Genomic DNA, 26,067 nt, shown 5'->3' on the forward strand with positions numbered 1-26,067 from the left:
GGGTTTTTTCCCATCTGTATCTTCACTCATTTATTCATTCAACAAATATTAATTGAGCTCCTACTGTGTGTTAAGCACTCTGGTAGGTGTTAGGAGTATTTGTTCCTTACTTCAAGGAGCTGTGTTATAGTTTAGTGAGACACAGGCATTAAACACAGTTACTGATTATAACTAATTATATGTAGTAAGTACTATGGAAGAAGAATAAGAAAAGAGAATATGTGAAGAGAGATGAGGGGGCCAAGATTAGAGTGCTTATACAGAAAAACTGGCAAGTGGATGGATTTGGGAAATAATTAGAATGTAGAATCAGTGGGGATAGGAAGAGAGAGAAAGATGACAAGAATGGCGTCTATGTTTCTGCCTTGAGCAATGGGTAGATGGGATGCCATTACTGAGAAGATAGAAATAAGGGTATAGAGGAAAGATGATGGAAGGATGGATGGATGGATAAAGGGATAGATGAGGGCTGCTTCCCTGGACAGATGGACAAATGGAGGAATGGGTGGATGGATAGATAATTTATTGAGTATATAGAGTGTAACTATAAATACTAAAAATAAGCAATTCTGCATTATTTATATATGTGAGATTCTTTATCTCATTTGGTCCTTAAGGTAACCTTTAGAAATATGTCATGAGGTATTAATATCTTCCTTACAGATTATAAAATTGAGACATAGGGAGGTCCAGCCGCTTGGCCGAATCAGAACCTGAGTCTCCAATCTTCCCATCCAGTATTCTTTCACCTCTTGCCCACGATGCATAAAATAATGAGAGAATCAGAAGTCAAGGTGGGAGGAGAGAGCATGAAGTTACAAATGTGTCTGACATGCACCTCTGGGGGTAAGACCTTTGGGAGAAGAAAGAAAACAATAAAGCAATCTGCACCCTTACTCAGTAGCTCTCTTCCTTTCTTTCACAGGACCAAGTATTTTCATGGAAAGAAGGTGAATGGAGAGATTGAGATCCGAGTAGAGCAGGTAGGTTGGAGCTGGGTCTTTCATGCTATCACCCAGATATTTTCCACAGCTGGAGCAACCATGGTCCTCATCTTATATGGCTACCGTGAGCCGAGATTACCAGAAAATCCTGGCTTATGCCTGGGAGTTTTACTAAATTCCAGAATTATTTAGCATAATGTTTTTGTTTTAGCAGCAGAACCTTTCTTCAAAGGAAATCTCAAGTAGGAACCCATTTTACAAAATAGAGACAAGTAGAGAAAAGAGAACTGATGAAATGGGCATGGGGAGCCCAAAAATCTGTCTGTGTGTCCATCCTGTTCTACCTTCCCCCCATTCCCCTTATGGCCTCCAAGGCATCTCCTTGGAACTGCTTCGGCTAGGCACCACAGTGGGTTTGAATCCTGGCTCTCTCATTTAATAGGTATGGGGCAGGTGAGTCAATTACTCTATGCTTCAATTTCCATTTATCGTTGTTGGGATTAAATTATTTAAAACACCAAATGAGACTAGAATTACAAATACTGGCTCTTGTTGTTGCTGCTAATATCAACAGCTAGGCACCTCAATTTATGGGGAAAAAAACATGAACTTGCTCAATGCTACATAGGAAGTCAGTGGCAGAATGAGGGCTAGAACTTGTGATCTCCAGATCTAGGGCTCCTCCCATTCATTCAGTGAATACTTGTTGGGGGCCTACTAAATGCCAAGCATGGTGCTCAGCCTTAGGAGAGCACATCAAATCTTGGGCTCTGGAGCCAGACTTTAGGTCTGAATCCGAGTGCCACTCCTTACTAACTGTGTGACTTTGAGCAGTACTAAGCCCTTTGCAGCTTGGTTTCTTCATCTGTACAATTGGGTATTAATAGCATCAATTTCATGGGGTGACTATGAGGATCAAATGAGTTAGTCTCCAAGTACTTGAAACAGCACCTGGCACGTACCAGGCACTTAGGAAATGTTACTCATTTATCATTATCATCATTATCATTATCATCATCAAAGACAAAGAGTTAATAAGATAGACGAGGTCCCTACTATAAGATGAACTCAAAAAAGTGCAGTAAGAAAATAGAGGGTGTGTCTTTCTCAGCATTCTTTGAATTTGGTGTGTTGGAGGAACAGAAAGCCTTTCTGAACATCCAATTTGAGTTGGCTTAGTATTAAAACACCTTAAGCTTGAATTTCAGTTTGATCCTGTGGCTTTCAAGTCAGTCCAATGTCTACTGGTTTTCCTTCCATGGCAAAGAGTAGGTTATTTTTGTTCACTTAACAAATATTTGTCAAATGTCTACTATGCTAGCTCACTAACATGTGGGGAAGGAGGATATAGAAGTAGAGGCTCTGTCCCAAAAAGTTTGTGGTCTAGAAAGGGAGGCAAGATAAGTCTTCATAGAACCTCAGTACAGGTGGAGTCCAGGAAAGAGAGCTCCAAACTTAGTGCTAAGGGCAGCAGAGGTCACCACTAATTGAGAGAGTAAGAATGGCTCTAAGGAGGGGGTGGTATTTGAAGGGCATCTTGACAGATGGATAGGATTTCAACAAGTGAATGTGGCAACGTGAAGAGTAATGAGATGGAAGCATTGTAAGCAAAGTTAAGGGGGCTGGAAGTATAGGGTATGGAATGGTGGGAATCCAGTTTGGTTGAGTCCGAAATAGGACACATCATCTTCCCCTAGCCCCAATCTGCTTGTCCTCCCATGTTCCCTCTCTCAATAAAGAGTGCCACCCCCTAATCTTCCATGTTAGCCAGAAACCTGCACAGGCTCCCCGATGATTCTCCTCCCTCCACCACTATACCCATCCAACTACCAGAACCTGTTGACTCCACATCCCATGTCTTCAGTCCATCCACTTCTCTCCATCCTTATTGCCTAGATCCTTGGCTGAACCATCATCAGCTCTCACCCAATCTTCCTTATCAATAGCCCTCTAACTCTATCCTTTTTACCCACTTCCAATTTATTTTTACTGCCAGAGCTGGAACAGTCTTTCTTTTTCTTTTTTTTTTTGTAAAGATTTTGTTTATTTATTTGACAGACAGAGATCACAAATAGGCAGAGAGGCAGGTGGGGGGGGGGGTGGGCGGGGGAGGGAAGCAGGCTCCCCGTGGAGCAGAGAGCCCGATGCAGTGCTGATCCCAGAACCCTGGGATCATGACCTGAGCCAAAGGCAGACGCTTAACCCATTGAGCCACCCAGGCGCCCCTTGAACGATCTTTCTAAAAATACATATAGGTTCTTGAAAATGTTAGCCTTTTTTTTTTTTTTTTAAAGATTTTATTTATTTCAGAGAGAGAAAGAGCATGAGCAGGGGGAGGGGCAGAGGGAAAGGGAGAAGCAGATTCCTTGCTGACCTGGGGGCTTGATGCTGACCCAGGACTCTGAGATCATGACCCCAACCAAAGGCAGACAACCAACTGAGCCACCCAGGTGCCTTAAAGTGTTAGCTTTTATTTATTTATTTATTTATTTATTATGATTTCATTTATTTTTTTGTAAGAAGAGAGAGAGAGCAGCACAAGCAGGGGGAGAAGCAAGCCCCATGTGGGACTTGATCCCAGGACCCTGGAATCATGACCTGAGCTATAGTCAGATGCTTAACTGACAGAGTCCCCCAAGTGTCCCAAAGTGTTAGCTTTTAAATCCCTTCCTCAAAGACTCCTCCTCTCATTCCTTGATCTAAATCAGCTAACCTGGTTGTTCCCTATCATAACACTGAACTTGTCCTTCCTCACCCTCACCCATATAAATAGGTGTGGGATTATTTGCATGAGCATAGGGGCCATGGCTATTTGGATCTCGCTTTGTTAAGTAGCGCAGGGCCTGGCACATACTAGAACTAAAGAAATACTTGAAGAATGAATAACTGATAGTTTCTACAGATTCTAGACTGCTTGTCAGTTTCCAAGGGAGATAAATCACTGCTTCTTAATCCCCCTCAAAAATCTGGTTTTTCCATAAGCCATCTGGTAAATGCTCAGTTGCCAATTTAGCTAGCCCTATCTCATCCCATTTGTGAAAACTCCAGAGCCATGTTTTAATTTTACCCGTTTATCTCAGTGATGCCCCTGGCCCAATTTATGGGTATAAAATCCATGAGAAGGAGCATCATTGGTAATTGCCCTAAGAGTAACTCATGCAGAGGCTCTGGGGACACTCAGCCAATCTATGAAGCCTGCAATCATGCTGGAAAACATTGGCTAATTTAGTGTCATCCTGATTTCCAGCCATCCCCCTCCATAGAAGCCAGAAGGCAAATTAGCCAGGAGACCAAATAGCAGGTTATTTGGGCATTTTTCCCTGAAAGACATACCCTCCTAAACCCATCTTAGAGTCTGAATTGTTTGCCTTTTCCCATCTGGATGAATGGGTGGGTCACATAAGCAGCCCCCCAGGAATCTCATATGTGTTCTCTCACACTTAGGAAAAGTCTTAGGATGGAAGCCACTGTTTAGTCTGAGCTGGTCTCACATTTTGGAAGTTTGTCTCCCAACTAAGGGCCAAATTAACCAGATAATTGCACTGTCTGGGTTTTGCTGGACAGAGCAAATGAATTAGTTGTGGTTGGCCTAGAGGAAGCCTCACCCTTCTCTCCACCCTCTTATCCCCAAGTTCAAAAACTGCTTGCCTCAGCTGTTGCAGAGCCAGGAATCTAGAAACCCTGGGGGAGACTGGGGAGGTGAGGGGGGTGGGGACTGCATCATATTGCATTCCATTACCCAGAATGCCCTGTTGGCTCTGTGGGGCCTCACAGCAGTGTCCTTGAAGGGTCTGAGACGTTCTGGCCAGGGTGGTTGGCGTGACAAGCTCTCCTCTACTTATATTTAGGACAAAAGTTCTTTTTCTCCACAGGTGCAAGTCACCCCTCTGTGGGACTAAACAATGAGCTTGATGAATGGATTAATCTCAAATAGACTCAGTTCTGAGAGACGAGCAGACTAAGACTTGGTGGGACAGAGCCTTGGGCTTCTTTCCTCTCTCATAAAAAAGGCTGCAATTACAATGGTCAATCTTTCCTCAGTGATAATAGGGGTACCAAGGCATAAGCAATGACAATGTCTTGCTCTAGCAGATGGAGAGAAAGACAAGAGAAGGTAAAGAATCTGCTCTTGACGCCAATGAAGGAAGCTGGACAAGCCACAGGTTCACATATGAATGCCAGTGGCTCCCTTTGAGTCCTGCCCTCCTGTGACACTGGAGTTGGGATGGGGTTAGGTAGACATGTGGATCCCAGGAAAGGCTCTTGTGATTCAAATGCTATACATCTTCTGCTCTTTATATGTTTCTTCAACTCACATGTCTTAGGGAAGCAAAGGTGGGATTTTTCTCTTATAATAGTTTAAACACTCTTTCCATGGTTTGGCTGTTATGAACACTGCTGCTGTAAACATCGGGGTACGTCAGGTTAAATACTTAATAGTGCAATTGAATGGGAAGAAATCAGAGAGGGAGACAAACCATGAGAGACTCTTCACTGTAGGAAACAAACTGAAGGTTGCTGCAAGGGAGTTGGGGGCGGGGGAGTAACTGGGTGACAAGCATTAAGGAGGGAACATGATGTGATAAGCACTGGGTGTTATGTGTAACTGATTAATTACTGAACTCTACATCTGAAACCAATGATGTCATATATGTTCACTAATTGAATTTAAATAAAAAATACTTTAAACACTCAAGACCATGATGTATACATTTTGCATACCCACTTCAGCCTTCCATTCACAGTTCTTTATAAAATGTCAGCATTTCTTAGAATGGATTTTTGCTGTAGATATTCTATTGACCATAAAGACCATGTGTTATTTCAAGAAATAGTTGCTAAGAAGATAGAGAAATGGAAGTTGGATGTTAATTCAGATCGATAGATTGGTAACAGGTTGAACATTACCCCCTAGGAAATGATTATTTGATAGAAATATACCTTGAGAGAAATACATGTAATGGCAGAGCCCTTGACTTTATTCTTTTCCTTAATAGAGACTTGTCAAATTATGTTTAGTGATGACTTGAAGCTGAATGAGAGACAGAATATGCTACATTAAATCTGAAACAATCAAATGGAAGGGGAATATAATATAAGGTCCTATGGAAAAACTGAGCTAAAGAGCAGCAAGATTAGGGAGCTTTAGCTAATTAAAATCACATGGGGAAAGAAAAGATCTAAGATTTGATCAAATTCTTAATATTTGTGGAGGAAGTCTAGTGTGGAGATTAAGATTGTAGCTTCAGAGTAGGAGGGACTGGAGATGGATCTCAGCTCTACTACTTTTTTTGTCTTAACCTTCTACTTAGAACATTTCTATGCATGTATCCTCATGAAAAATGAGGATAATAATTTCTACCTCCTGGAGTTATTGTATGAATTATATGAGTCAGTGTAATTTTATGCTTGCCATGGTTTCTGGCGCATATATTAGGTGCTCAATAAACTATAGTTATGGTTGCTACTCCCCCAAAACCTGATGCCTCTTCAGGCTACATTATTAAAGAACAGCATTTAGAATCCAGGAAGATGATGCTACATAAACACATGTATGTACACACACATGCACATGCACACACTGTGTCACATACACTCTATCACACCATGCATGCACACACATATCTTACACACACACACGTACTATGCTGGTCAGACTCTAGTGACAGATCCAGTTTTGGTGTCACACCACAAGGGGTATTCCATGAAATGCCTTGTGAGGAGAGTGATAGGAGTCAGTGGAATCTGACATCTGTGAGCAAAGGGGATCAGTATAAGGAAATGGAGATATTTAGTCCAGAGACAGAGGTCTTTCCTAAGATCGCATCTACTCGCTGCAGAGTGTCTACGACCTGAATGCTTAGGTGAAAATGGTAACAGTTACCATGTGTTGAGTACTTACAAATTCAGGCTGACTGTTTTTCATTGTTGGGATGAGCACCAGCATTGCCTCCATTTTATAGAATCTGAGACTCAAGGGGATTAAGTGGCTTTCCCAAGGTTGCCCAGCTTATAATTGGCAGGAACTTGTCTTTGAACACAGGCAATCTGATTTCAGGTCCCTCCTATTATATCTAGTGCATTTTTCTTCCAGTGGTGCAGATATCAAGAGCAATAACCAGGTGTGTTGGTTGAGTCACTTCATGTGCATAAATCTTATTTCAGCCTCACCACAACCTTTGAGATGGACATTATGATGATCGCCATTTGGCAGAAAAAGAAAATGAGGCTCAGAAAGGTTCCATACCTTCTCTGAAATGAGTGATAAAGGTTTCATGTGCAGGTGTGCTGAAAAACCACCCCCGATTGCCTCACTGGAATTAGGGTTCAGTTCAGCCTAATAGTACTATCCTGTAAGAACATGGATTTCAACTTGGTATGAACATACTATGAAGCAGTACTGAGTAATGATGAATGGCCCATGCCCCTTAGGTAGGTGGGGAGTTCTAGCACAAACTGGGTGGTGAATGTGGCGAATGTTTCACAGAAAATTTAGGTACCTCATCAGAGATAACCTTTATTATTTTTCTCTTTTATGTATTTTTGGGGTAAAGGTAATATATACAAATAGCCAAAAATTGAAAAGGTAGAAAATGATATCTGATGAAAAGTCTACCTCCAACCTTGCCCCAACTTATCTATTTTCTTTAGCCATCCATTAACCAGTTCATTTAACAATTATCACTAATTCCTTGGGCAACTTTATAGAGAGATTTTAAATGCAATGATCAAATATACATGTATGTATATTTTCCTTTGTTTTTCATAAATGGTAGTTGGTTCAAAAAACAAACCAGTACGTATTTCAGAAGATTTAATGGGAGGATTGATTCCAATGGTTCAAAAGGGAAAATGCTACTACCCAGAGTCACAGCAGCCCTATGTTCCCTTCTGCTGTTGTCACTACTACCATGGCCAGTGGAGAACCGCAAGTCTGCACTCCCACTGATCTGTGGGAATTGCCACCAACTCACTGTAGCCGCTTGAGGCTGTCAGTGAGCTTCTGTAGCTGCTACTGGAAGCAGAACAATTGCTACCTCCTTCATGACTTCAGCTCTTGCATAAGTGGCTCCCATTGGTAGAAATTAAGTGGGTATGCATGTGGCAAAAGAATCTGGGAAACATTAGATTTAGGCTTTCAGCCCCCATAGTACAGGAGAGAAGAATGGGTATGGGTCTGAGGAGCCATAGACATTGTGTAGCACAGTCTGACCCTTTAGCTTCATACCCTTCTACTTATCTGTACTGTTCTGCACCCTGACTTCTCACTTAACGTACTGGTTGTTTATTCCATGAGAGTACATGCAGAGCTGCCTCATTCTTGTTAATGGTTGCTTGGAGTGCTGTCACATGGATATCCAGTAATTTATATTCCATAATTTTATCATTACAAATAATGCCAAACCTATGTAATTGCAAATGTTTGTTGGCCTATCCATAGGATTCCTTCCTAGAGGAAGAACCACTGGTTCCAACAGCATCACATGCCTTGAGTTTTATAATGCACCTGGAGGATTAAAGGACTTCCCCTAGCTGCTGGCATTGCTACCAGAAGCCAGCCCTCAGCAGTCAGCCCTCTTCTGAAAGTGCCTCTGGTGAGGACAGCTGCCTTGCATGAACTAGCATCTGAGTTACCTGGCGGCAGCTACATTCAGTGACTGGTGGTACAAAGACCTTGCCCATTTACCTTAATTTGGGACAACTCTGAAGGGCCATCCCAGCTCCAGAGCTCTTTGTGGAGTTGACGGAGGCCTCTGCTGAGATGGCAGTGCAGCCCAACTTCTCCTTCCACCCAGTGCTGCATCCTTCCTTTTTCTTCATATCTGGCAGTGGTGATTCCCAGACTGCTCCCTGATCAACCTCCCACAGACGGATGTGTCTATTTCAGAGTACGCCTCCCATTATAAGTATACACTTATAATTCTGATAGATACCGCCTGATTGCCCTCCATAGTGGTTGTACAGATGATCTATAAGACTCTTCTGGTGTGGATTTCTAGGACTGTAATTGACCCATGGGTTCTGGTATCTATCGTGCACATAACATTCTCCTGGTTTCAGCTCAAGCATTGATGCTGAACTCTGAAGTGCTCCATAATTTGCTCTTCCTATTTGACCTCCTTGTGTTTGAAATTCACCAGAGCTTGGCTTTTCTCTGCAGGGCTGAGTCCGGCAGAACTCTACCCGCTCTGATCCACTAAGCCTTGTTTTGTTAACAAAATCCTGCAAGATTTATTTGTTTGGCTTGGCTTACCCTAACCTCAGACGTTCTGTTTTGTATTATTTTTAAAAGCGTGCAGGTCTCCAAGGAGGCCTTTTTCTTTTCAAATCTAAGAACCAGCTGGGGGAATGAAAAAAGCAGGTGGGACACTAGGGCGTATTAACTGAAACATAACTCATTAGAGGAGCAAGTGTGTCTCTTCTTAACCATGGCATTTTTAATGTGAGTGAGTTTAGCACCATCCTGGCCCTGTCTTTAGGCTCACCAATTTAAGACAACAGAGAAATGGAGAAACAATAGTAATGGTGATGGTGATTAACTTGGACTGAACATTTTCTGTACGCTGGGTGCCATGTTAAGTGCTTCCTGTGCCTTGACTCATCCCAGAAAATGTGCCTGTTGCTGAGGAAGCTGAGGCTCAGAGATCTTAAATAAATTGCCCAGCCAGGGTCACACAGCTGGTAAGAATGTGATGCCACTGGGATCTGAACCTAGGTCCAACCGATGCTAGGGGCCTGCTTAACCAAAGTAGATCTCTCAGAGTATATGTTGGGTCTAGAATTTGTCTTCATCGGGCTTTTTTGCATTTCCCTTCTTGGCTTAGGTTCCTCAAGCACATAATGCCACCGTCCCTTCCTATTCACCTTACTCTTTTGATCTACTGGATAAATTATAAATTTTTATGAGATGTCCTTCTAGCAAAAGACTCCTTTCTTTATTAACCCTGGTGGCTCTTACTCATCATTTGATGTTTCTGGCTTATTGCTGGATAGTCCTTCTATTAATAATTCCGTTTGTTCTCTGTTTTCCTTCAAGAGTAAATGTTTACTATTTGTTTCTAAGTGTAGTTGTACACTTCAGATGACATGAAGACTGTAAGAGCTCCAACTCTGGAACCAGACTACCAGCTCTGCCACTCCCTAAGTGACCATGAGCAAGTAACTTGACTTCTCTGTGCTTCAGTGTCCTCAAATGTAAGATGAAATTAATAGTAGTGATAATAGTAATCACAAGATGTGCCTACAGAGTTGCACAAATGAAGTAAATCGCTGCATGTGAGGTACTCAAAGCAGAGCCTGGCATAGAGAAAGCGCTCACTAAGTGTACTAACTAGTTTTACAGTCCCCTTTACATTGCTAAACACATGTCACGTGAGTAATTTCTAGGTGTCAGTCTCAGGGATTATTCAGAAATGGAAAGGATATAATCCATGCTTATGCTGTATTATAGTTGGGGCGGGGATAAGAAATATAATACATTCCTGCTTATGTGTGTGTTTTTATCATTTACGTATATATCCAGTCATATCTCCCCATACATACAGCATTCAGCTGGCATCTTGTGCAAACTTCTTCCTTGACAGCTGATAGCACAGGTCCTGGTCAATAAATGTCTGTTTAGTAAATGTTTGATACAAGCATAGCAGGGTGGGGCTAGAAAGGGAACTCAGAGATCATCTAATCCAACCTGCTTGTTTAACTGCTGAGGTTCAGAGCACCTACCACACCAATGTAGAGACCCCAGACTCCCATCTCCCATGTCACCAATTTTCCTACTACATCTCTCCACCTGCCAATGTTATCTTTTATCTTCCCTATTTAAAAAGCCATTAGTTGGGGCACCTGGGTGGCTCAGTGGGTTAAAGCCTCTGCCTTCAGCTCAGGTCATGATCCCAGGGTCCTGGGATGGAGCCCCGCATCAGGCTCTCTGCTCAGCAGGGAGCCTGCTTCCTCCCCTCTATGCCTGCCTCTCCACCTACTTGTAATCTCTGTCTGTCAAATAAATAAATAAAATCTAAAAAAAAAAAAAAAGAAGAAGAAGCCATTAGTCCCTTCTGATGGTTTTGGTAGCAAACAAGTTAATCTAATTCTCTAGTCAGGAAGTCCATATTTTCCACATTTACCTGCAAGAGGCCTTCTTGTGGGGGTTTGAGGGTGTCTAGGATGGATTCTGAGCCACAGCTGATGGCCAGAGGCAAGCTCCACATATTGAAGACTGGGAGAATATTGATACCGTGGTTGGATGAACCCTGCTGATTCTAAATGTGACAGGGACTGCTTTGTCAGGCGGACATTTCTTCATGACCTACCTCCCTGGTTTGGCTGTACTACTCATTAGCCCCTTAATCAAAGACGAGAGGAAAGGAACCATAAGAATGAGAGCAAGTCCATCTTCTTGTACTGGGAAATTCAGCTCATAGTGCCATTGCCTCTACCTACTATGTTTGGTAATTTTCCCATCCTCACTGCCACCTCCCTCCATCAATATCTGCTCTCCCCCCTGATAGTATCAGAGCTAAATGAGACTCCACTGGAAATTAAGCAGCAGTTCTGAAGGAGAACTTAATAAGCTTTTTAACTTCTTGAAGGATGTGTATTTAAAAAAAAAATAAACAGAACTTGACTTATCTCAAACCACTCCTTAGTTCAAGACATGCTTACTGAGCACCTGCTCTGTACTTGGCCTTAATGACAGAACCTTCCGCTCTCACAGTGTTTTCCTCCTGCTGGAAGGTAGACATTTGTGGGCAGTGACTGTAATGCATTAGGGACCTGTGTAAACCCTAGTGAGTACAGAAGAGAGATCGCCACCCTTGACTTGGGACATTCTTAGAAAAGGTTTCACAGAGAGGTTAATGCTGGTGGGGATTGGGGGAATAGAATTAGCTTTGCATCAGGCCATGAAGCAGGCAGATATGCATATCAGGCCTCCCAGCTAAGGAGCATGATTTAATCTCAGCTTGTCACGTATGGGGAAAATGACCAGAGTCTAGGGTGCATGAGAAGGGGGTGGGTGGGAGATAAAGCTGGAAAAGAAGGCAGAGAACAGTCTCTTTGCGTGGGCTTTGTGTGGCAAGGCAGACAGCTGGAAATCATGTCAAAGAGGCCGTGGGGACATACCTGCTAGATTTTTAAGCTGTGGAATGATATGATCATTTTCATTTTAGTTTTCATTTTAGGTTGCACATGCTAATAGTGGTTTAGAAGTCTGGCTGGGTGGGAGTGGTGGCAGGAGACTTGAAGCAGAGGAACGTCATTCTGAACTGGGTGAAAAATGCATCTTATCCTTGAGTACTGTGCTTGGGGCTGGAGTTCAGAGAAAGGGCTTGGTCACTCTCCAGCAAATGTATGTAAATCCCTGCCACGTGGTCTTTAGCTTCATTCTGTACCTACAGCTTGTATTTGAAAAGGAAAGAGATGACCTATTTTTTCTTAAAAGCACAGAGGATGGAACCAGAGCCACATGTGTTTGAGCTGGCATCCCATAAAGCAGGTGCTGTCAACTGCATCTTATTTACCACCTTTGTCCCGGCCACTTGCCCTCACCCATTTCTTTCTCCACATTCCAGTTTACTCCCAACCTACCTAATCTCTGGCCTTGTGGTTGCCTTCCACTGCTTATTATATCCCTCCTCTGCCCACTCCTCCCCACTTCTCCCCCTCCTTACAACCTGTCCGGCTTTGACCTTTTCAGCTTTTGCTTGGCCACACTTTACATTTACTGCCAGCTCTACTGTCATTTCTACCATTTGGGGTCTGGCTCACTCCCTGATGAGAGGAGCTCCCACTGGCTTCACCCCGCTCTGCCAACAGCCCCTGCCCGGATGTGCTTACACATGGGATTTCAGCCTTTGCATTTCAGTAGGAATCAAGGGTTATTAATTAACCCAGGGTGGAGCCTATTATGAAACATCCCAGAAAGCTGGAACAAACCAAAGGGACTTCTGAACTCACAGCAGGGAAAAATGCCTTTTAATTGACTAGGATGACTTCACCACAAAAATCTGTCTAGCTGTTATGCTAAACTGGAAACTAATCTATTAGATTGTCTAAGGAATCTCCCAGCCCACCCTGACCAGAATCTCCTGAGGAGGGGAGTCAGGCCTGCACATAAATAGGGCTTATGCTTTGAAATGGATTCTTTTGGATTCTACCCAGATTGGCTGCTGCATTTTCCAGTTCCTGGGAAAGAGAGGGGAAGCTGGTATCTGAGAATAAGTTTATATGTCTTACAGTGTCTACCTTTAAGATCACATGAGATCTTTTCTAAGGCACCACTTACTTTAGAATACTGAACCTGACTGGGACCACTTGTCTAGGGAAGTTTAGAGAGTGACATGAGAAAATTTCCGTGGATGGTGTTGTCCTGGGCTTGGAAGGGACTGATGATAATAGTCACTTCTAATCACATGGTTTCGTGCTATGCACCCACTGAGTACTTCATGTGGATTAGTTCATTTCATCCTCCTCCTGATCCTGTGAAGAGCAGGTAGTCTGTGGTTCCCTATTCTCCAGATGAGGAAGTGAAGGCTGAGAGAGGCTATAAGGCTGCACAGCTTACAGGCGGCAGAGCCAGAATTTACAGTCTAACTCCAGATGCTGTTTGAGGGGCCAAGGTGTATTACAGGGAAGTAAAATCTAGGCACAACTTGGTGAATTTCTTCTCATGTGTAAACGCTGGCTTGTGCATGAAGCTTCTTCCATGGGATGCAAACTTGGCCTCCAAAGTCTTCTGTGACCTACCCCCTGCCTGCCTTTTCTTCCCTATGCCCTCCATTATCTAGTTTAGATTGCAGTCCTCACAAACACCTTGTGGCTCCTCTCCTGTCCTAATCCCATCTTGTGTTTGCATACCCACCCATGCCTATGCTCTTGGAAATCTCTTCTCCTGGGACATCCTTTCCCAAGTTTTGCCATATCTTCAAGATTTAACCCTGGCATTATTTTTATTCTGCTTCCCCTGACCACCCAGGGGAGCCAGGGCCAGTTCCCCCTGATCCATGCTCTTACACACCTCGTGCATATTTCTGCCATTACACTTAGCAGATGGCTTTGAAATGACTGGTCCATCTGCCTATCACTCTCTTTAGACTCTGGGCTTATAGAGAACTTTGATGGTATCTTTATTCATCCTATGAATATTTATCAAGTGCCTACTATGTGCTAGGGCTACAGTGATGATTAAAAACAGATATTGTCTCTACTGGATGGAACTTAAACTCTAATGGAGGAGACAGATATCAATTGCATATTCAGTTTCTCTCTTTCACACACACACACGTGCATGCGTGCATATATATATACACACACATACACACACACACACCATAATTACAAGCTGATTAAGAGCTGTGAAAGAAAGATACACAGCGTTATAGTAGCCTGTGATGGGTAGGCTACCACTGGGCACTTCTTCACGTACTTAGCAGGTGCTCTAAGTACCCAGATTCATAATCTGTGCTCACTTAGTATCACTCTAACTTATCTGGGGTAGGGAAAAATGAAAAAGCAACAGAGAAAATATTGGATCCACCATAAGAACTTCCTAGGAGATAGACTCACCCAAATATCCTTTTGCCCAGTAAATGACACAGGTCAAGCACTAATCTGACACCAGTGATACAGGTAAAGCAATGATACATACAGGGAAGGCAGTGATTGACATTACATGAGCACAACAAGCCAGCCACTAAGACGTTATCTTTATAAATTCATTTACTCTAACCACAACCCCAGCAAAGAAATACAGTTGGAAGTAAGTCTTGACTGGGTGAGTGTCCTGCCCTCAGCCCCACAGCTGGTAGGTGGGAGAGTGGAGATGTGGAGGCTCCAAAGATGCCTGGGAGCCCACACTGCCGACCCTACATCTTTCTGCGTCCGCCCCCTCTGTAGAACTGGGGCTCATCACGGCACACTTCCTCACCCAAGGTCTTGGTGCTGGACTCCTGTCTCCAGTCTCCTCTTGGCCAAGTCTGGCATTGGAGTTCCCAGGGGATGACCTTGGCAGTGATAAGAAGGTAGCACCAGACAGGCAGAACTGAGCCTCATCTCAGGGCATCCGGGGTTATGCTTTGGGGGTTCTGAGAGTGTGTTACAGGAAAGAAGGAAGATTAGCTACTGCAGGTCAGCTGTGTGCTCCTCTTCACCCTGCTAATTCTCTCACGTTGCTGTCCCCAGTCCTTCAGCAACGCCAGGGTCAGGAGTCTCGTGATTGTCCAGATGAGGAAACAGGCCAGGAGAGGCAAAGTGGGTGTTTGTGGAGTTAGTGGCAGAATTGTGACTGGAACCTTTATCTGCCTGCTCTGAAAGCCCATGATTTTCCCCTTAACTCATCTGTTGCCCATCCAGACCTGGAAAAAAGGCTTGCGTTGTATGGCCTGACACAGTTTCTCAGAGACCACAGACAGCCCCTCTGGTTTTCTGACCTCCCTCTGTGTTGCTGGAACCTTTCTCTGCTCCCTGAGCAACAACCCTGAAGTTCCCTTCATAAGCTTATGGGTGGGTTCTCAGCCTGTTTAAGATGGAATTGAACCAGATGACTTCCCACCCACCCCACCTCAGGGCCTCCATTCTGTCCAGACAGGGAGGAGACTGGCAGCCCACCCCTCTGGCTTCCAGGAAAGCAAGGAAAACAGAGGGGTGAACCTCCCCTGGCTGGGCCAGCCATATACCAGGGACCCCCAACTTTACATTCATTAGACAGAACCAGGTTTTGATCATTTGTCTTCATTTGCTTATTCTTGTATAGCCGCTTTGGTCTTTCTCTGGCTCCCTTTGCTCTCCATGGTCCAGGCTCCTCCATGTCTGTGGGATGAAGGCCAAAGTCCTTAAGCAGCACCAATGCGCTTCCCAGCCAGGCACCAGCATGCCTTTCTCACCACCTCTGTTTTCCTCTTTCTGCCCAGTGGTGCCCCTGAGAGTCTTTGGAGGAGCCAGTATCTAAATTATATGGTCTCTTGTTTATAGCAGCTTTCCCTTAGGTTCTGCAACTCGGTTTCCAAAAATGTGTGTCATATATATATATATATATATATATATATATATATATAATCTCCATCTGCCTTTTCTTCCATCCGTATACCTATTTGTTTATGTGTTCACCTTCTCTCTAAAACCTAGGTCTTTCTCCACTTCTTTTTTGTAGTCTCTAAGCAGTTTAGAACCAGACTTCTTTCCTCTAAACACCATCATGAAATTTAGTATTTCATAGTACCAGTAACAGTGATAATATAAGGACTCCCATATGTTAAGTACTTGCTTTACACACACACAGAGATACCTGATACTCTGCTAAGAATTTACTATACATACCCTTAATTTATCCTCACAGTGGCCATGTAAGTTTTGTATTACTATCACAGGTCCAGGAAAGCAGCTTTCAGTTGGCAGAGTCATGATTTGAACCCTGGCTCCGCAGCAGCCCATATTCTATAAAGCACTGTATTCTCCTAACTCCCACTGCTAACTCCCCCTTCATTCCTGGGGATATGCATCTATTGCCTGTTCTGGTTTTTTCTAACCCTTGCCTTAAGTGCACTTTGCACATATTTATTGGGAAACGACATTAAGATTCTCAAAATAAACAGGCTAATTTTTACTAATTCTTATTACTACTCTATATTTTGCTTGTGTGGAGGAAAATTATTTGTTGCCTCAGAAGAAAGAAGAGATATTTTGAGACAGTTTGGCATGATGGATGAAGAAGCTATGCCTTGGATCAGAAGAGCAAGGGAGCGAATCCTGGTCCTGCCTCTTATTACCTGTGGGATTTGGGGCATGTGACTCTACAGTCTAAACTTCAGTTTCTTTATCATAAAATGGAGATGGTAATAGCAATACTACTGTGTTCAACACATTGTAAGAATTTGGCCCATTTTCATTAAATCAGAGGGGGTCCTTGATCCAGGTTCATCATTTTGTAAAAGAAGGAACTGTCAAGTGCATGGAGCATTTTCTACCTGCCAGCCCTCCCCCAGCCACAACAGATACCACTGCTCAATGAAGGCACGCTTCCCAGCTGAGCTTAGGGCAGGCAGCCTCATTATTCTCTACACAGCAGCCAGAGCTGGCAGCAAAATGAAACCCATAGGATGACCCCAAAGGAACTTTCAGTTCTCACATTCTGTGGGTTTAATCCAAGCCTGCTTAAAAAGGATGACAAATTATGGATAAGGTGGTTGGATCCTGAAAGATGAGCTCAGTTAATAAATATATGAAGGGAACGAAACCAAGAGCTCTGAACAGCAAACCTCTGATTCTGTTCTGGCAATCTGCAACTTGGAGTTGTCTGCTGGAGCAACTGTTTTCCAGTTGTACCTCTTAGAGCCATGGTATTCCACAGGGGTACCTGGGGTTGCAGACTACTCAGAGTCTTTGGAAAGGCTTGAGGGGAGGGAGATAAGGGAGAGGGAGAGAGGAAGGAAAGAAAGAAGGAAGGAAGTGGGGAGAGAGGGAGGAACGGAGGGTAAAGGGAGAGAACTTCACTCATTCCTACTTCTATATCAATAATTCACAACCAGGGGAGGTTTTGCTCTCTAGGGGACGTCTAGCAATGGCTGGAAACAGTTTTGGTTGTCACAAAAGGGAAATGCTACTGACATCTATGGGAAAAGGCCAGAGATGCTGCTAAGCATCTTAAAATACACAAGCTAGCCTCCCACAGCAAAGAATTATCTAGCTTGAAATGTCAATGTGCCAAGGTTGAGAAACCCTATTCTAGACAGAAAAACTCAAAGATGACACCTTTTGTGCCAGGAGTCCTGTGGTTCCATAAAGATAGGTGATAGTAGTATAGTTTATGGTGGGAGGGCTTCCCAGACCAGACCTCTCCAAAGAAACGTCAGGGACAAGGACAGGACAGGGACCTTCTCCCCCATTCTTACCTGACAAACACAGTGAGGCAGAAATTCCCGTGTTTCCCCAAGAGCACACAGCTAGGAAGTTCCAAGAATGGAATTGAAACCTGGATCTGTCTTAGCCCATGCTGGGTGATTTTGCAATGCAATCCCACATTAAGAAATGTGTCCCCTGGCTTGTACCCAGTAGCTCAGCAGAGGCCTGGAGTCTGTTGAAATCCTGCAGGCTGGATCAGACCTGTTGTAAAAGTACCCAGGATTTTAGGGAGAGGGTGGTTGGGTTATGGACGTTGGGGAAGGTTTGTGCTATGGTGAGTGCTGTGAAGTGTGTAAACCTGGCGATTCACAGACCTGTACCCCTGGGGCTAATAATACATTATATGTTAATTAAAAATTTTTTTAAAAAGTACCCAGGATTTGTTTTACTTAAGTATGGTGAGATGCATGCAAGTGACTGACATGAAAGATAAGTTCATTGTATTCATAGTCCCCTAAAAGTAGGTCCCCCACATTGGGGGACCACATGAATACCATGTGGTATATACATTGGGGGAACCACATGAATACCATGGCCCGTTAGGAGGCAGAAGGAGCTAGGGGAAAATGTGGGCAGGAGCCTTTATTATGGCTTTGCAGGAAGGAAAAGGCAAGCAGGGTAAGCAGCCTTAGGACTGTCTAGCTGGAATAATTTCAGCAGGCTCTGGGGTATAGGGGGCTGTCCCTGGTTGTCTGGTACCTAGCCTTGGAGTCTTAGGGCAGGGGGATGGTGGCCTGGAGTGTGAGAGCCCCACAGAGAAGGTGGTTGGCACATGGGCTCTGGATTGGTTTGGGCTTACATTTGAAAGGCACTCTCTATGATGAGTTATTTACCGTCTCTAGGAATTCGCTAAAACTCTGTGAGAGGCAGTCTTTCCAGGGTCAGCAAGGCCTCAGGATGTCAAAACATCAGAATACAGAAAATAAGACTTGTTTAATACACCTGTCTAAAAATCCAAAGCCTCACCACACCACAGCTTTTTAAGTCTTTTAAAACAGAACTCTTTTATTTCCATTTAAATCTTATACAAAAACCCCACATTTAAATAAATTAGAGAATAAAAATTACTGCTCTGTTTCATAATTGGAAAACCCTGAATCCTTTGACCCCTCCAGAAATTGACTAAGGCCTCTTCAGAGGTAATTCTCCACTGTAATCCTACCACCACCTCTAGGCCTGCTGCTCCCCTTGCCTTGGGTTGTAAGAAGCCTGGTAGAGTAGCTAAGAGCAGAGACCCTGGGGCCAGATGCTTGTGTTCACTTGGTCTGTAACTTCCCTTGAGAAATAAATGTAATCTCATTATACCATAGTGCTCCCAGCTATAAAGTGGACATAGTAATAAGAGGACCTACCTCAGGTAGTTACTGTCCTTAGAACAGTGCCTGGCACATAGTAAGTGCTTAAAAACTACTATACATTTTAATCCTAATATAAATATCATGTATGATATGAAATTATAAATACATTGCCACTGGAAATACCCATGGTATCCATATAGCTACCTCATCTCGTCCTATTACAGCTAGTCAGTAGTACCACTACGTTTTGTTTCTGCTTCTCCAAAGACTACAACCACTGCTTCTCCTACTTATGCCTCCGTTGCTGCTGCTTCTCTTACTATTGTTCCTACTGGGATCACCACTGCCACCATCACAACTGGACATCACTACCACCAAGTGAAAATAATATCAGCCAGGTCCTTAGAGTGAAAGCAGATGTGAAGGTGCAGAAGACATGAGCCATCACTGCCAAGCCACCACTGACATACTCATCCTGCCTCTCTTATACCCTCTTTGCATCCCCCTTTCTCTGGGGGTGGGGGGTAGTTATTTATGAAGTCCCCAGACACGTGGGGCCATCATTGATGAGGCTGTGTATGTAATCTAAACTGATGAGGTGTTTTCTCTGAGCCTGCAAGGTCGGGAAGGACCCATTTCAACTCTTGTGGCACTGGATGTTCAAGTGCCATTGTGAATCAGCAGCACAGAGGGTCACCCTGCTCCCTGAAAGTGGACAGAGACACCCCCCCCCCCCGGCACCTTGCCTTGGCTTCTTGACATGGGAGTGCACTGATCGCAAGTGGCTCTTTTTCCCTGTCCCCACCCCTTGCAGTCCCCATTTGGGGATTCGGTTCAGGTTGGCTCTGAGCCCTACCTGGATCATGCGATCTTGGAACTACTCTGGCCCGGTGGGAAGAAAATGAGCATCTGAGAAGAAGAACATGGCTTTTTAGAAACAAGAATCCCTATTGAGGAAAAGGAATTGAGGAACAGCTCCCTTGCAAGGAAGAAAGTGGCCCTTGGTCTCCCCCTTTCCTGAGCCCAGCCTTAATTTGGAGATATTTCACAGTGGGCTTTTGAAGGGTGGCTGGTTCATACCAAGCTGCCTTAAATGCTTGAAGCAGAAGCCTATGGGGACTTGCAAATCAACCTCGGGAAGAGAAATTAGCTATGTCTTGTCTCAGAACTCCCAAAGCCTGCTCCAAAATAAACACATAAGCCCTGCCGGCCGGGAAAGCATGGGCCCTTTTTCTTCTTCATTTTAGAAACTCCATGTGTGCATTATTTTAAATAGGCGCCAGTACACGAGGCCCTTTTAACAAGATTGAAAACAGATGGGGCCTCAGGCTGTTCAGTAGCTCTCAGAAACGAACATGGGAAGTGCTAAGCCATCTTGTGTCCAGGCAAAGTTCATTTTCTCCTTGAAGCACCAGTCTGCCAGGCCTCTCATTCCCAGGGAGCAGGAGTCTGCTTCCTGCATCAGGTGTGTCAGCCAGGGGAAGGAAGTATCTCCTTTCACTGCCTTTATCTGTGTTTGCATTTACTTAACCCTTTGGCAGCTTGGAAGAAAAGAGGATTGTGCTGTCCTTGGAGGCCCCAGGCTTCTGGAGCTGGGAGCATTAGGTTTACCTTCCTTATTATCAATGGGATTATGATCCTTCATGGTTCACATCTCTCCAGAGGCTCCCAGTCTCACTCCAAGTATTAGCCAGAGTCCTTCCCACAGCTGTAGGCCCTTCAGGGCTAGAGTTCCCTGGCATTCTTCCTGCCCTTTCCTGCTTTGTCTTTCTTGCTTACTCTGATCCAGGCATGCTGGGCTTCTCACTTTTCTTTAAAAATCAAGTGACAGAAAACAAGTGTTGGTGAGGATGTGGAGAAATCAGAACCCTTGTGCATTGCTGGAAGGAATGTAAAATGGCACAGCTACCGTGGAGAATAGTATGGCTATTCCTCAAAAGGTTAAACATAGAGTTACCAAATGACTGAGCAATTTCATTTCTGGGTATAGACCCCAAAGAACTATAAGCAGCGACTCAACCAGATGTTTTTAACTCCATGGTCATAGCAGCATTATTCACAATAGCCAACAAGTAGAAGTACCCTAAGTGTTCACTGACAGATGAATGTGCAAACAAAATGGGGTCTATCCTTACAACGGGATATTATTCAACCTTAAAAAGAAAGGAAATTCTGACAAATGCTACAACATGGGCAAACCTTAAAAACATGCTAAGTGAAATAAGCCAGACATAAAAGGACAACTGCTGTATGATCCCACCTATGTGAGGTCCCTAGAGGATTCAGATTCGTAGAGACAGAAAGTAGAGTAGTAGTTATCGTGACCTGGGGAGAATGGGGAGTTAGGGTTTCATGGGTACACAGTTTTTGTTGGGAATGATGAAGAAGTTCTGGGGATGGATAGTGGTGACAGTCGCATGACAGTGTGAATATTCTTAGTGCCACTGAATTATATATTTAAAAAACAGTCAAAATGGTGCATTTTATGTTGAGTGTATTTTACCACAATGAAAAAAACTTTGAAAAACAAGTGAGCACACTCTGCCTCAGGGCCTTTCCTCTTGCTGTTGTTTTTGCCTAGAACCCTCTTCCCCAGGGTATCCTCACTGAGGTTCTTTGTACCAGTGTCCCCTCCTCAGAGATGGTTGGCCATTCTCTCTGAAATGACACTTCTCCCATGCACATTTCTCAGTCACTCTGTATCATTTCACCTGCTTCATTTTCCTTCACAGGATTTAGTGCCCTGAGTCCTAAAATGCTAGTCTTTCCAAAGTATCTGGTGCCAAGCTGGAGCTGCTATAGAACAGCAGGGCCTCAGTGTCTGGGGTTCAAATCTCACCATGTTTCCAGAAGCCCCAGTGGGAGGAAGTGGCAGGTCCTCATCTCAGGGTGCAGATGGGTTTAAACAGAGAGTAGGTGAGACACAAAGAGACGGGTGGGAGGCAGCTCTGGGAAGAGAAGAGGAAGTCCATGCTATGGGTCGCAGCGGGTAGGAAAGAAGGGTTGAAAGAAAGATCTTTTCATTTCTACAACCCTGAAAAGGGGTTTGGACCTTCAAAATGAAAAAATAAAAAAGTATGTTAAGGTAGGATAGAGCATTTGAGTTTCTCAGAGCTTTGACGAAGAAGAGATTCCTACCATCACATTACAAGTTTCAGTTGGGAGAAAGAAACTCTGCAGAAATTAAATGTCATTAGCCTGTTCAAGTTCTCTCAGTGTCTTCCCTTCATGGCAGGGTCATGTGCACAACTACATCTCAGCTCTTCTCACCCCAGACAGTTCCTCCCAGAGCTCCAGCCTCCCAGTTTCGCACATACCTATGATATGACTGCAGGCAACTGTCCAGCAGTGGCCTTTACTTCTGAATCCCAGTCTCCAAGCCCCCAAATCTTCCATTGTCCCTCTGGGGAAATGTGGGGAGACTTTCACACCTGGTTTGCTTAATCCTATAAATACACTTTCCTGAACATTCAGCAGAGTAGTGTTTGAACATGTGTAGCCAGCTCGGCAATGAGGACACGTAGATGTCGAGGCAACATTAACCATCATTTTCTCAGTGTACTTAAGCTGTGGCCTTAACATTTCTGAACACTTGCCTTACCTGTTGTAGGTAACAAAAGTCTGTGGCAGGTGGCAATGCTCTTTTCTAGGTCTCTCAACCTTAAAAGCTCAAGAGGCTGAGGTGGTCCCACCATTCTGTCCCCCTAAAGACTTCCCCTCCCCTTCCTTCTTCTTACCCCCTCCCATCCCCCTTCCCCTCCTTCCTCCCATTCCTCCTCTTTTCCTTCCTTCCTTCCCTGAAGACATTACAAAAGCTCTCTTCATCCTTGAAGCTGACCTGGCAAAAGCAAAGGACGATGTGTACAATGAGTACTTTTCTTTGATTCTCAGTTGCTGCTGTTTCTTGTGGGTACAGCTTTCTTGGGGGAAGGAAGCAGGAAGGGGTGAATGACAGAGCAGAACTCGAGCATTCCCAGGTGCCCTGGCTGCCATCCACCAGAACACCACCTTAATCTTTACTAAATGTACGTCTAAGCTCTGGAGAACAAAACTGGGCCATTTAAAAAAATCCCTAAAAACCAGAGTGGTGCCACATTTATTAGTAATTTTTTTTCAAACTGGACATCTGGGGTTCTTGCATTGCCAAATGTGGTGGTGATGGTGGTGATGGTGATGTTGAATCTTCATCGTTTTCTTCATTGACTATGTGAAGGTGATGATGTTGCTCATGAGGATAGTGATGGTGCTAACACCTTAACCCTGTCATCCAGAATAAAATCCTGACTGGATCGATCCACTGGCCCCTCCAATCTCTTCTCCTGCCACTCATTCCCTCACTAGCTCCATTCCAGCCACACTGCCTTCCTTGCTGTTTCTTGAGCCCTGCACATATGCTCCAGCCTCGGGGCCTTCCTCCTTGCTGTTCTCTCTGCCTACAAAGCCCTTCCCCCTCTTACTGTATGTTTAGCAAAACTCCCTCATCTTGCTTGTCTCATTGATCAAGTGCCACCTTCCCCTGTCCCCCCTTATTTGACATAACACTCACCTCCCAGCACTTTGTCCTCTTACCAGAATTGGTATTTCTTTCCCTGACATATAGTTTATTGTTAATGGCCTATCTCCCCCACTAAATACAAATTCCACAAGAAAAGGAAATGTTGTTCCTTTTACTTCTACGTCATCAGACCCTATCCTTGGCATAGTAGCTGTTAAGTGCCCGAATGAATGGATGAATGGAGTCGGAGTTGTAGCTCTCTTACTCCATAACCTTGTGATCTTGGCTGAAGTCATTTGTTCTCTCTGCTCTTCAGTTTTCTCTGTTTTTAGTGGAAATGCTAATATCTACCCTCATATCAAGAGGTTATTGTAATGATCCAATTAAATAACATAACTGTGATAGCTCACATTCATCATGCACTTATTTTCACTTACGCACCTTGCTAAGGGCTTTTATCAATTCATTTAATGCTCACAACCACAATAGGAAGACTCATTTTACAGATGAGGGACCAAGGCAGAGAAGACTAGCGTGCTTCTAGTTGTACAGCAAGTTACAAGTTTTGATGAGCAGAAGATGCCTTTGCATCTCCCCACCATCTCTGGGTGCTCAGCATCAGCACACTGACCCGGTGACCCAGGCCCTTCATTGAGATGCCAGGTGCTGCGCCTGAGTGAGATTTCCTCAACTGGAATGGGCCACTGAGAGAGTCTGCAGACTCTCAAAGCCTCTTTTGTCTACAAGATGAATCTGAAATGGTGGAAAAGACTTAAGATACCAGTCAAGAAAGTCACTGAACTCACTGGGCCCTCAGAACTAAACACACAGCCTGTGCCGGGAAACCTACAGGAAGCAGTTCCTGCCAACAGCAAGCCATGGGCCACCTGCCAAGTGTTTGCTGGAGCGGGGCAGTTGGAAGAGGCAGAGTGATGAAGAAGGCACAGGGGCCTGTCACTTTTGCTGACATGGGAAGGTATGAAAATGAAGGCAGCCACATGCATAAGCAAAGCCCAAAGCCAGCCAAGCAGCCCTTTAGTTGACCCAGCTCTGCACTACAACACAAGCCGCCTCCACTAAACCACTTGGTGCAGCGTGAAGGGTGTTGGCCTGGGTTTGGGTCCCAGCTGATGTGACTATCGGATTGTAACTTTGGGAAAAGTCACTTTGCCTCCCTGGGCCTCACCTTTGACATCTACAAAATAGACATTCATTTGTTCAGTGATAATTATTTGAGCATTGTGATGTATGCCAGTTACTGGTTTGGGGACTGGGATAGAGCCATGAATGAAACAGACCTCGCCGCCCCCTGGAACTTCTCTGGTGAGAGAGATGGACGATTGAATATTAAATTGGGATGGATGTAAATCATGTCAGATGGAGATAAGTGTAATAGGGTGAGTTCTAGCGAGGAAAGGGGGCATGGCGTATAGCAGGTGCTTTGCAGGGGGTTACCTGGGGGTGGGGGGGCACCACTGAGCAGAGGCAAGAGTGGAGTGAGGAAGGAGGCCTTGGCTGCCATCTCCAGGAAGCTCTAAGTATTGGAGGACTGGAGCCTGGGACTTGCTCAGCATGCTAGGCAATGGAGAGGGGACCAGTGTGGCAAAGGCAGAGTGAGCCGGAAGTGGGGAACGGGGAATGATGGGAGGCAATGTCAAGGAGGTCATCAGTTGTTAGTGTCTAAATTATGTGGGACATTAGAGACCAGGTAGGGCTTGGGTATTCTGTATTTAGTGCTACTTTATTATTGTTGTGTGTCCTTCTAATGAGTCTCTTAGACCTCGTGAGATTCTGTGAAAGAACTTAAGACCTGAAGATCACAGTACACACAGAATGCTGATTTTTTTTAAAGGAATTTGTTAATGACACAGTTTTGTTCCCAAGAGTAAACATAACAATCTATTAGGGATAACAGTGGAATTTTGATGATAACTTGCTAGAGGATATAGGAATGCCCTAATCCTACCTTGAAAATCACCACCACCACCCTGTTCTAGGTTCCTAAGATAGCCAAATACACAGGGAGGAATAGCAAAAAAGAGTTGAAATACCAGTAAGTGGTATACCACTAAGTGCAGGGGTCTCTGCTAAAGCTAGCGTGAATCCTGAAATTAGCCTCCAGATCATTTGTGGGTGTTACTTATCAAGCATGTGGCTGTTATTACTAAATATGCCCAAGGTACAACAAACACAATTATGAAAAGAGAGAGCAGGACCTCTGGGACTTCTGGGAATCCATCAACTCATGGAAGGGAGAGCAGCAGATGGAAAGATGGATAGTGAGGTGAGGTGAGCACGTTTGAGGAGCTACAGGGAGGAGGGAGGAATCAACGTGATGACCACCCAGATCAACAGGCACTCAACTGCAGAAAAGCCAGAATCACACGTGGTTGCCTGACTTTTCAACCTAGCAATGACCTTGCCTGCTGTCAGCTAT

At 44.3% G+C, this 26,067-nt stretch overlaps 1 protein-coding gene across 1 annotated transcript in view; it reads left to right on the forward strand.

Annotated features, from left to right (window-relative positions):
* SYN3 (synapsin III) overlaps positions 1-26,067 on the forward strand; it is a gene marked incomplete at both ends in the record, with an annotated part of 414,093 nt that overhangs the window by 17,884 nt on the left and 370,142 nt on the right. Inside the window, one exon of the mRNA XM_080812195.1 lies at positions 926-983. Coding sequence (XP_080668321.1) covers positions 926-983 — 58 coding nt within the window. The remainder of the gene's footprint in view (positions 1-925; positions 984-26,067) is intronic.

Source organism: Martes martes, assembly GCF_963455335.1.
Source record: "Martes martes genome assembly, chromosome: 8".
NCBI classification, from domain to species: domain Eukaryota; kingdom Metazoa; phylum Chordata; class Mammalia; order Carnivora; family Mustelidae; genus Martes; species Martes martes.